Raw genomic sequence first — 13,039 nt, 5'->3', positions numbered from 1 at the left:
ATACTCTGCTATATAGTTACAACAATAATTAATATCTATTACTTGAAAATAAAATATAAATAAAAAGTATATTAATTTTTTAATTATTCTTTTTATTTTTATTTTATTATAGAAGGAGTAATAATTAATATAGATAATTTTGTAAAATTTTTATCCTGTTTATTATTTTTAATGTGAATGGAATAAGTCTTTTTCATTTTGAATAAATGTGTATGAAATAAGTTAAAGTGATTTTTTTTCAGTCAAAATAAGTTAAAGTGATATTAATTCTAGTAAGTAACAAAATATAAAAAGAAAATAATGTATTTGGTTCAAATTTTTATTTAAATACATAATTTTTTTAACTTATTTTGTTACCAAAGAATTCTAATATGGACAAGGGAGAGTAACTTTGATTGAAATAAAAAATGGAAGTTGGATTTCAATGCATCCTTACTTAGCATCAGCAATTTCATTTTATTCAAAGTATTTTTTTGACAGACATTTATTCAAAGTTTAAAACAATGAAAAGAAATGAAAAAAATTGGTTTTCTCACATTTCTTCTTTCTTCTTACAACTGTATCTCTCTAATTTCTTTATTCTGTAGAATAGAATAATTAAATTGTGGGTCCATATTCTGTTATAGCTTCATTCATCTCCAACAATCTCCACCATCGCCTTCACTTTTTGATTTCAACAACGACGCGCCACGCGCATGCTCTGACCAATCAATGCACCGGCGGTGCGCATGGAGATAACCTACGCATCGCATAGTTTCGCCGACCTCCGCACCGCATCCATGGCGTCGACGACCACTGCCGCTCTCACTCGTCCTGTCAGAGTTATTCCTATGCAACACCCGAACGTTGCATCTTCTTCCTCGCCGGCGCCGAATGTCTCGGTTCTGCGTTGGGTTTCTAAGCTCCGGCAAATGACATGGCTCGAATGGATGGAGTTTTTTCTCCCTTGTTATCGTTGGATTCGCATCTACAAATGGCGTGAGTATTTTCAGGTCGATCTTATGGCTGGTATCACCGTTGGAGTCATGCTAGTACCTCAGGTAACCGTTTTGTTGATGAGATAACAATGGAAACTGTTTGGATTTTCATTTTTTTTAATTTTCCTTTTTAATTAATTAGTAGTTTTGTTTATTTTGTGCTAATCTAGTTATTTTTATTCAGTCGATGTCATATGCAAAATTGGCCGGACTTCAACCAATATATGGACTCTGTAAGATTACTTAACTACTATGCTGATGAATTTTTTCGATTATTTTAATATATGAAGTATTGATTGACACATAAAGGCCGGTAATAAGTTGAAAAATAAAAGTGATTGAATATAATCACATGCCTCAGTCAATTGCTATCGGACACTTGACACGCCTTAAATCTGAAGTGGTGCGAGTGTTACATAGATTTTAGTGTTGTTGCATGTTCAAATTTCTTTGTTTTTAGTTTCCTGGTAAAATGTGAATTAACTTTTACTACTAGTTTTTATGATAAAAGTGAATTTTTGAACTGTAGTCCTGAAAATATTGAAGAGTGAAGTGAAGTCTGCTGTGTAAAATTTCTTCAGGGGTTAGCGATTAAATTTATTTTTAACAATTTAGTAAGCGGGAAAGTATGCCAGAAGCCAAGAGTGACTTTTTTTAAATAAAAACAGAAAGAAAGGATTAAGGGGAAAAAGTTAAGAGGAATGATATAATTTGAAGGATTTAATTCACATACACCGTTGGTCTAAAGATTTTTTTACACCATCGGATCATTAAAAATATTTGACTTTAATGATACTTATTTCTAAAGTCACACATATGATTGCCCATGATTTGTTGAAAATGAAAAACTTTGCACATTGACAGTGTATCAAAATTAAAGTCTAAATTAAACTAACTACTACTTGTGATAAAAGCAAATTTCTTAACTGTAGTCCTGAAAATTTTGAAGAGTGAAGTTTGCTGTTAAAATATCTTCAGGGATTAGTAAATTTTTTATTAATTATGTCTTATTAATATTTATATAACCTGAAGTTCTATGCAGTGTTTGGTTATTAATGTTTTTCTCTTTGCAAGGAAGACTCTGGTTTTGTGCCCATATTTATGTATGCCATATTTGGGTCATCTCGCCAGCTTGCAGTCGGCCCGGTAGCATTGGTTTCTCTATTGGTCTCTAATGTTCTAGGCAGCGTAGCTGATACATCAAGCGAATTATACACAGAGTTAGCAATTTTACTTGCCCTTATGGTTGGGGTACTGGAGTGCATAATGGGACTATTGAGGTAATGACTTCTTTCCTTGTTTTCATTATTATACATATAACAATGTAACTTAGCTATGAATCCAGGAACAAAGTTCTTCCTTGTGCTTTATCTTTAAGGCATCTGATATTCTAACTATATACTATTTAACTGCACTTTCTTCTCAGTGTTTATGCATCTAAACATGTACAAGTGATCAAATGATTATTTTGATATGCAAATAAACTTTGCTTTAGTATTGTGATGATAATTGTATTGCAAGAATTGCAAGACCACTTTATTTTAATATCAAGAGGAGGGTTGAACTTTTCCAGCAGTTATATCATTCTGACAACTTACCACTCAGCATCAAGCCTTACTTTTCTTATGTAAGAGGTTTTACGGATAACCTTTAAGTACTTGTCTTTGGTTTATTTTCAGGCTTGGGTGGCTGATTCGTTTCATTAGCCATTCGGTAATCTCTGGCTTTACAACTGCTTCAGCTATTGTGATTGGTTTATCTCAAGCAAAGTACTTTTTGGGGTATGATATAGAAAGAAGTAGCAAGATTATACCATTGGTTAAAAGCATAATAGCTGGAGCTGATAAGGTATGCAATACATTTGAAAAATGAATTATCCAATGAAATTTCTTTTACTAGGTGTGATTATGTACAAATTTTCTGGTTAAAACTTATGTTTGTAATTCTAGAATACTTATAGATGTTACTGATAACTAAATGATTTAGTAGGCTAAAGAATTTAGGATAAAGTTTGATGATAGACACAGTTAGATTTTCTAGGGTGGATTGTAAATGGAAATAGAAGGGCAATTTTTTCCATTACGATAACATGGGGTTTTAGATACAGAACAGAACACGAGCCTTATTAGAAAAATGTATGCATGTTAAAATGAGAATTTGCATAGTATATACTTAGTTAAATGAACTGGTCTTTACGGTTAAAAATGTAGTTTTGATGAGTAGTTCTTCTGATGCCAATTATCCTCTTCTAATAGACATTTAGGAAACCATTATTTTGTATATATATTTAGGAAACCATTATTTTGCATGTACTTTATCACACTTTCACTGTATATATATATATTGATAGTTCAATATAAAATTTCAATTTAACAAGTTAAAGTTCCCTCTGAAATTCATAATATATTATTTTGAATGAAGATTCTGATTTTGAAATTCAGCCTGCGGTGATCTGTTTCTTAATTCTTTTGAACCATCTTGTATGTTCATTTGTCTATCTTTTCTTCTTTCCGAAGATGTTCTGGTACCATCACGTATCAAACCCTTTAATTTAACAGAGGAGGTTTTCCCTTTTGTAGTTTTCATGGCCCCCTTTTGTAATGGGATCAGTTACGCTTACAATACTTCTTGTCATGAAACACCTGGTATGAATCTATCTCTGATGTTTGGTGAAATAGTTATATTACTTATCAACATCCTGCTCATTGTATGATGCTATATATCCAGGGAAAATCAAGGAAATACTTGCGATTCTTGAGAGCAGCAGGTCCTCTTACAGCAGTAGTTCTGGGAACGTGTTTTGTAAATATATTTCATCCACCATCAATTTCTTTGGTAAGAATCAAATGGATGAGATGTGTTTTTTCGCTTCATAATATAGATTTTAGAACACCGTTATAATATTAATATGAATCTGGGTGAATCTACAAATCAGCATCAAATTTTGTTTGTTCATTTTCTTTTTAACTTATTTTTTAGAGTTTATCTTCATGTTTTTGTGAAGAAGCCAGGTTCGTTGTTGATTATGCTAGACATTCATTTAACAGCCAATATTATAAAAACTACTGTGTTAATTCGATAACAAACCCTATATATATAAAATCATTTGAGTCTACTGTTATTGTGTGCTCCAAACAATTGTTATGGTCGTCTGCTTTCTCTGATTACCTCCCTAAATTGACTTTTCTAACTAAGAAATCTGTGCTTTGTTGTCTGGTATGATCATACAGTTTCTGAAATTGTTAGTACTACGAGTTGTAAAATCGCTTTAATCTTCTTGTGTTACTACTTATTTTGTTGGCATGGATGTCCTAACATTTTAATGAAGCTGATTGCAATTAGGATAACTTGATAACGAAATTTGTTTTTTAATTAGGTGGGACCAATACCTCAGGGCCTACCTAAATTTTCTGTTCCAAAAGCTTTTGAGTATGCAGAGTCCTTAATTCCAACTGCTTTTCTTATAACAGGTGTGGCTATACTGGTAAGATCTCTGCTTTCTCCTAATTAGTTTCCTACAAGTTTAAATGATATAATTGATTGACAATTTGTTCTCAATTTCACTGAATTTTCAAAATACAGGAATCAGTAGGAATTGCAAAGGCGTTAGCAGCAAAGAATGGGTATGAGTTGGATTCAAACCAAGAGGTATATTTCTTTGCAAAATATATTTACGCGTACAGCACCCTGAAAATCTAATACTGCTTCTACCTATTAGTGGACATGTTAGGGGCACCTCCCTGGCAGTGTTGTCAAATTTCCACCATGGAATGTTGAATTATGTGCCAGCCACCATAAGCTGAAATGCCATATTTATATGGAAGATTTATGGCTGGCTGCTATAATCTGTCATCAGCCATTGATAAATCTTCTCCCTTGGTTTACACAAGAATCTAATTGGTAGCTAGTTCGCATTTCTATAAAGTGGTCATGTATTGATCATAGTAGTAGTTACAGGAAAATAGAAAGACAGGTTTCTGTTTTGTTGCTAAAAAATATTTTGTAACTATTCTTCTGTATATTTTTGGACAGTTGTTTGGTCTTGGTGTTTCCAATGTTCTTGGTTCATTCTTTTCAGCATACCCCACTACAGGTCAGAATTCTATTTGACTTTGAAATTTACTGTAAGGAGTCAATATCATGTAGTTGGCTACTTGGCTTTTGATATTGAAGCATCAATAGATTTCAATATTATGTTGTTCTTGAGATGAAACTATATCTTGAATATACTTTTTCCCTTTGAACGAATTATGCAGGATCCTTTTCAAGATCAGCTGTTAATCATGAAAGTGGGGCAAAATCTGGAGTATCTGGAATAGTTTCAGGAATCATAATAACTTGTGCACTTTTGTTTTTAACGCCACTATTTGAGAACATACCCCAGGTTTGTTTTCAAGTCTTTATAGATCATATGTCATGTTTGAAAATATTTTTCCTTGTGTTATTTGTGTTGGACTAAATTTTTTCAAATTGAAGTTCTGCTTGCATCTATTACATTTTGCAGCAGACATCTTCTGAGTTTCGATCCATTAAAGTAGAGTTATATTTAATTAAATGCTCAAAATGATCTTTGAAAGATAGCTGGAATATCAAGTTGGTCTGTTTTAGACATTAATTTGATCCTTCACTGTTTAAAATAATAATTGATTTAAGGACCAAATTATTAAAGAAAGGGCAACCTGGTGATATGAAGCTCTCGTTATAACCAGGGAAATGTCAGACTCATTATGGATCTTTTGTAGGTAGCCTTACTTTGTATTTTCAAAAGGCTAATTCCATGCTTCAAACCCATGACCTCCGGTCATGCAGCAAAAACTCTAAACGTTGCGCCAAGGTACCCTTTCATTTAAAGAACCCAATTGATGCTCAACATCTTTTAGAGACCATCTTAATATCACCGTACAAATCTATTTAGGAGTAATTCGATTATTTACTCAATGATTTTCAATAGGCTATGGCATTAGGACTAACAAAATTATTAAACTATTTTTCAATTCCTATTTATTGAATTCTAATTTTGTTTAATTTATTCCTACTTTTGTTACCCAAGCATACAAGGTGCATTTTCTTTGAGAATGCTAATTATGAATTTTATGTTTGCAATAATCCAGTGTGCTCTTGCTGCCATCGTGATCTCTGCTGTCATGGGTCTGGTAAGCATTACATTTTGTGCCGAGGAATTAATTTCATGTCAAACATTGATGAGAAGTATTATTGTTTCAATATAGAAAAAAGACGAATGAGTAATGTAACACCCCGTTTTTCAAAGCGAGGGTATATTTTTTTTTTCGAAAGAGATTAAAATAAAACAGAGAATTAAATCAGGAAATGCCTTTGGATAAATAATTGAGTCATTATAATTTACAAGCAGCGGAAAAGTTTCTCCAATTATAGATCCAAAACATTTACACAACATCAAATGGTACATGGAACCCATTCAAAGAAGATGTCAAACTGACAATATTAGTATAAGTACAGTTTTCCAAACTAAAAATACTTCAATCCAAAAAGAAGGACACCTAGTCCCTATACATCATCCTAATCTGATCCTCCTACCGAAAAGCTATACACCCTGGGTATCTCCACGCGCCCCGTGAGATCCTCCTAACGTAACTGCAGTCAAGCGTTCCCATCTCCATTCCCGTCCGTAGGGTACGAACCGGTAGGACCGTCCTGACTCTCATCTGAGGGCAAAGCCCAGATTTCCACAATAATTGTAAAGGGTCACCAACAAAAAAAAATAACAGTTAACACAAAACAATTAAGTTTTTAAATGCTCAAAATAACTTTTCAACTAAGCATGCACTTTAACAGGATTTTCAATATGCGAAAAGTTCATACAATACTTTGCCAATTAAAAATGAAAGTAAAATGAAGTTCTTAATCCCCTAATTATAACATAACAAATCAAGACATGGATAGATTCATGAGCAATCAATCATACAACTAAAATTGAGGATTTTCACTGAGCCAATCGATTAGGCAATCGATTGACACCTAACACTTAGCAATTCCTACGCGATTACTACGACACACGAAGGTTCGATAACCATCATACTCACACACAATACACAACACATAGCACTTAACACCTTCATCTCAGTTATCACGATAAATCAAAATTCGAATCACTCAATCATAAACTCAAATCAAACATGACTCGCGTGCCAGGCACCCTAATGCAATGCGTATATGCCAAAATGCATGGACTCGGAATTCCAAACCAAAACCCTCCTCGAAGGGCCGTAAATCATAATTGTACCGCCTATCGCAGGCCAAGTACCAATTACCGAGGTGCCACCTATCACGGGTCTGCACGATTTACTAAAAAGCGTAAACCATAAACGTACTGCCTATCACGGGCCCGTATCGTTTATCGAGGTGCCACCTATCACGGGTCTGCACGATTTACTAAAAAGCGTAAACCATAAACGTACTGCCTATCACGGGCCCGTATCGTTTATCGAGGTGCCACCTATCACGGGTCTGCACGATTTACTAAAAAGCGTAAACCATAAACGTACTGCCTATCACGGGCCCGTATCGTTTATCGAGGTGCCACCTATCACGGGTCTGCACAATTTACCCAAAAACGAAAACCATAAACGTACTGCCTATCACGGGCCCGTATCGTTTATCGAGGTGCCACCTATCACGGGTCTGCACAATTTACCCAAAAACGAAAACCATAAACGTACTGCCTATCACGGGCCCGTATCGTTTATCGAGGTGCCACCTATCACGGGTCTGCACGGTTTACTAAAAAGAATGTAAATTGTAGTCGTACCGCCTATCACAGGCCAAAGTACTATCTACCAAGGTGCCACCTATCACGGGTCTGCACAATTTACCCAAAAACGAAAACCATAAACGTACTGCCTATCACGGGCCCGTAAACGTACTGCCTATAAACGTACTGCATCAGACTTCATGTACTCATAGTCATACACAATGACCTCAAATTCATTTACCACGAAACATTCATCAATATAAACAAAACCTAACTCTAAGGTTTTACCCGTAACGCATTAGTTTCGTTTTTCCCCACATCGATACTTTAAATCCTAACAATTTCTTTCCCACACAACCACAGATAAGTCCCTAATGCAAACTAGAAGTTTGGAAGGAGCCGTTACCTTAGCGTTAGCTTCAACGTGGTTTTCCGGTACCGCGAGTAAAGCCGGTAAAATCTTTGCTCGCAACGTTGCCTCCAAATTGGTCCCCTAGCACCGTGGCGTGGTAGTGAGCAACTTTCCCTTCTAACTCTTCGCGAAATGAAGCTTGGATCTAGAAGAAACGGAGGGGTTTGTGTTTGGATCTCAAATACCGCTTTTCATTGTTTTCCAATCAAAGAGGAAGAGTGGAGTTGCGAAATCCTTGATTTAACTCTCACCCAACCTTGGGTTACTAGTTTTGAAGAAAAGAAAGCGTCGAAAACGAAAAATGGAGGAGGGGAAATCTTGGGCGTGAAGTGTCCGAGGAAGAAGATGGAAATTTTATGAATTTCCTTCCTTTCTTTTTCTTTCCTTTGTTTTTCCTTTCTTCCTTTTTCCTTCTTTCCTTCATATACTCTTTTCTTTTCCTTTTCCTTCCTTCTAGTTTTCCTTTTTTTTTCCCTCCAAACAAACACATATATATATAATAAACATAACTTAACAAATATCTCAAAATATCTAGATATTTGTTAAATTACCATTTCACCCTAAACGCAATAAATTCTCCGTAAAGGATTCACCGCAGTTAATTTCAATTTATTTATCGACGAGATATTTTAATCGGCATTAAAATATCTTTTTGATTATATAACTCCAAAATATTATTAACTTTGGCTAAAAAGCCTCCGAGCCAAAATCCAAAATACATAAAAATGCATAAAGTGTACTTTAAAATTATGGGTCTTACAAGTAACATTTTCAGTTTTATGTGGTGGCAAGTGGAAAATATACAGCTACAATAACCACCCTTTTGCATCATTGGAGTTGGCTACATTAATCAATAATCACAAACGATGTCATTATGTGCTATCATAAATCATATTTAATGATAGATCATAAATTTGAATCTTTCTTCATGGTTTGACTCCATCCTTATTCAGACTGTTATGAGATTTTATTTGATACTGATAGCACACATTAATCTAATTTGGTTTCTTTAGTTTATAGTCCACTACACAAATAAGTTTATTTAGTTTATAGTATTATTTGGATAGTGATATGCTATATGTTAGAATGTTATGGCTTTGTTTGACCCATGTAGTTTACCATACTTAGTGGTAAGGCTTGGTTGTTGTTGTTGTAGTTTATAGTATTATTCCATGTTATAAAGTTTGTGTTTCATTCATAAATATCTAGTTTGTATAGACTATCTTGTTGTCAACCCCAAATTATTTTATAATTTATTAACTTTACCAAAATGATGTATTGTAGAAAACTTTAGTTTAGCTGCACATCTTGTTGTCTAAACTCAACTGATAAAGTTTTGTTGGTTATCAATTTCCATATCTTCTAAGCATTTATTTTAATTGTTCAACATGATTTTTTTCAGGTGGATTATGATGAGGCCATTTTTTTGTGGCGTGTAGATAAAAAGGATTTTCTTCTTTGGACCATTACTAGCACTATTACATTGCTCCTTGGTATTGAGATTGGTGTGCTTGTTGGGGTGAGTACAAGGTGAACTTTGTTATGTTATTAAGTAATAGACACATGATTTTCTTATGGGTTTTGAAATCGTAGGTTGGGGCGTCACTTGCTTTCGTCATTCACGAGTCAGCAAACCCTCACATTGGTAAGTTTATTTGTTTAAGTTCAGAAATTATGTATGTTGTTGTGAATTTCAATTTATATCTTTGTATGGAATTAAATCATCTTACCAACAGTATCTTTTCTACCTGAATATCAAAGAATCATGTCATTCATGTAAATGTTAATTAAAAAATGAAAATGGGGTTAATGTATAGATGTGTTTGTGCAGTGCGCGTGCACATAGATAGGTTGATATATATGGTGTAAAATATGTTGGTTTGCTAATATTATTGTTGGTGGTGTGCTGCAGCTGTTTTAGGTCGTTTGCCAGGGACAACTGTTTATAGAAACGTTAAACAGTATCCTGAAGCATATACATACAATGGTATTGTAATTGTTCGTATTGATGCTCCTATCTATTTTGCAAATATCAGTTACATAAAGGACAGGTACCAATAAATGATTTGTTGTAATTTACATATTTCCAATCAAGATTATTGTGTAATTGATTTAGAGTTCTATATCAGGTTGCGGGAATATGAAGTTGTTGTTGATAGTGCTACAAGACGTGGTCCTGAGGTTGAAAGAATTAATTTTGTGATTCTGGAGATGGCGCGTAAGTGCTTCTTACCCCATGAAGTTCTTAATTAATTGTTGTTTTCTAATAACTGTATTTGCTCATAAATAAACTCAATTATTAAAGATGATGACGACAACTGAACCTCTTTTCTTCGATGTTATGGTTATGATGACTGCAGCTGTGACCTACATAGATGCTAGTGCTGTACAGGCTTTGAAAGACTTGTATCAGGAGTATAAGTTACGAGACATTCAGGTAGGTAGAGTGAGATTTTGGACATTCATCGATGGTTTCATTCATGAAATTATCACGACAAGTTTGCTAATGTTCTTCCCACCTACTCACTTTGGTTTGTTTTCATTTTGCAGATTGCAATATCAAATCCAAACCCAGAAATTCTGCTTACGTTGTCTAAATCGGGTCTGGTGGAGTTGATAGGCAAAGAATGGTACTTTGTGAGAGTACACGATGCTGTTCAAGTTTGCTTGCAGCATGTTCAAAGCTTGAAACCAGGAGGAGGAGGATCTGACAGTTCACGAACATCACGCTCTTCATCACCAAGCTCCTTCGCTCAACCGAGAGAGGAGAACCGTACATCTATCGATTTAGAGTCTGGTTATGGAAAGCCTCCTCTCTCCCGGATCAGAGATTCCCAATCGGAGCCATTGTTGTCCAAAGAACATTAAATAAAATCTTTGTTTTGTAAATGAGTAGGTGAAATGCCGTGTAATCAAGCTAGTGAATGTTAAGCAATAATAATCTGTGTATTATTTAATTGGCCAATTGTTGTAAAATATACTACAGGAAATTTTATGAAAGAATTTTTATTGTGTATTTATGTTCTGGTATGCAACTCTTTTTGTCTATTGTGATTTACTCAATGAAAGCCACCTGCGAAATGGGTTTTTGTGGCTTATTTAGGAAGCCATTGATTTTGTTGCAAGTGCGGCTAGGTTTCTCACAATATTGGCATATCATGAGAGGCTTCCTGCTATATGTTTGTATCAAGTAGAATAGTTGGTAGAGTTAAGCTTGATGGGTAGTTGAGTGATGGTGTTGAACTCTATGAGATCTTTTTGTGATGATAAGGTTGAAGAGGTAAAAGGTATTTGGTCGGCCATGATGGATCCGTGAAATGGTGTTAAGTTTTAGGAAAAAAAGGGCTGTTACCATAAAGATGTTTCAAGGTCGTGAATATTTCATTGATATATATACACACACAAGGCAATATGTATACAAATAATGGTAACTAATAATTGTAAATCCCGAGATGAAATATTCTAGCATTGAAAATTGAGATATGCAAGACGTAAGTGTAGCATTCATTGAGAGATATGCTGGTTGTATGTACGTTACCACATGCCAACTCATTGTGATTAGTGATTTGCAAAAATATTATTGCCCTTATTACTGATATCTTTCGAGTTGTGTGCAAGAAACAAAAGCATAGGAATTATAGGGCTTGTTTATTTAATGAATTGAATATGCTATTTATACATGAGTTATCCCTATTCATTTTAAGTGCTCTCTAACTAACTAACTAATTGAGTGATTAGTAAGTTAGTTATCACATAAAACTAATGCCTTACTTGAATTACAAATTATCTAACATTTTCCCTTAATTCAAGTATCCAAGTGATGTTACACCTAGCATTTGTCTTAACTCCTCAAATTTGTTTGTCCTTAATGCCTTGGTCATAATATCAGCGACTTGCATTTCAGTTTGGCAATATATGAGTTTTAGCTTGCACCTTCTAACTTGATCTCTTAAGAAATGAAATCTTGTTTCAATGTGCTTCTTTCTTCCATGAGTTTGATAAGACCGCAAGTGCACGGTATTATCGCATAGTAAAAATTATCGTTTCCACAAGGATTTTGTTATGAGTACTAGTGTCTCTTTACTATGAGAATTAGCTAAAACAGTAAATGCTGATAATGATTTTTGGTTTAAAATTCGCAATAAAAATAAAGCCTTGGGATTGTAGTTTTTCACAATGATGGATACCATAAAATTAACTATATTTGAGTTATGGGTGTTAAACTCTAAAAAATCAGATAAATAATTATAACTAATGTCTTCTTTCAAAGAACAAAAATGTATTTTAAACTAATAACCAACTTATTTTCATGATTGATGTATTAGCAAAATCCTTTAAAAGAAGATATCTTTCATGATTTCAAGAGAACCAAAATCTACCTTTCGGTATATTATTTGATATCTAAGTATGAATATGATTCTTACTAAGATTGAATTAAATGATCAACACCAATGACACAAAGAAATAAAAATTTTTAGAGATCCAACATTGGAAATCCTACAATCTCAAGACAAGGAAGATCTACTCATGTATGATCTTAGTAGAATCAAGACTTAAATATAATATCATTGGAAATATAAAATAACAGAATAAATAACAAAGCAAAACTAGAAAACTCAATATTGATGAAACTAGAAAATTTATAAGAGAAATACAAGAACAAAAGAAAGAGTAACAAGAGATTGTGAGTAGGAATGTGTATCTAAAACTGAGTATTTTCGCCCTTTTTATTGCCTAAGTGCCTTCATGAGCTTTAATTACAAGAAACCATCAGAATTTCACAGAAGAAAAACGGTTCAACAATAGAAGAAAAGCATATTCTGGCCATTATTGCCAGGCAGTAATAGGTTCAACATCAGAAGATGAGCAGATTATGGCCATTACTGCCAGGTAGTAATCCTTGCTGACTTGGAGTGACAA

The 13,039-nt window shown here is 34.0% G+C and overlaps 1 protein-coding gene across 2 annotated transcripts; it reads left to right on the top strand.

Moving 5' to 3' along the window:
* The first annotated feature begins 500 nt into the window (after positions 1-500).
* LOC101506962 (sulfate transporter 4.1, chloroplastic-like) lies at positions 501-11,139 on the top strand. 2 transcript variants are annotated; one of them, XM_004516869.4, is made up of 17 exons: positions 503-1,040; positions 1,162-1,210; positions 2,056-2,257; positions 2,657-2,825; positions 3,557-3,622; positions 3,705-3,812; positions 4,354-4,461; positions 4,560-4,625; positions 5,010-5,070; positions 5,234-5,361; positions 6,089-6,130; positions 9,522-9,638; positions 9,713-9,764; positions 10,032-10,170; positions 10,249-10,337; positions 10,480-10,556; positions 10,670-11,139. In XM_004516869.4, exons 1-17 carry the CDS (start codon positions 729-731, stop codon positions 10,985-10,987), a joined length of 2,103 nt encoding a protein of 700 aa, XP_004516926.1. In that variant the 5' UTR covers positions 503-728; the 3' UTR covers positions 10,988-11,139. The 2 variants fall into 2 exon arrangements, with proteins under 2 accessions (XP_073222237.1, XP_004516926.1); XM_073366136.1 differs by lacking the exon at positions 6,089-6,130 and having other exon boundaries at positions 501-1,040.
* The last annotated feature ends 1,900 nt before the right edge of the window (positions 11,140-13,039 follow it).

Source organism: Cicer arietinum, chromosome 3, assembly GCF_000331145.2.
Source record: "Cicer arietinum cultivar CDC Frontier isolate Library 1 chromosome 3, Cicar.CDCFrontier_v2.0, whole genome shotgun sequence".
In the NCBI taxonomy this organism is placed as follows: domain Eukaryota; kingdom Viridiplantae; phylum Streptophyta; class Magnoliopsida; order Fabales; family Fabaceae; genus Cicer; species Cicer arietinum.
The sequence above is the reverse complement of the archived record's forward strand: the minus strand, read 5'-3'. Positions and strand labels throughout refer to the sequence as shown.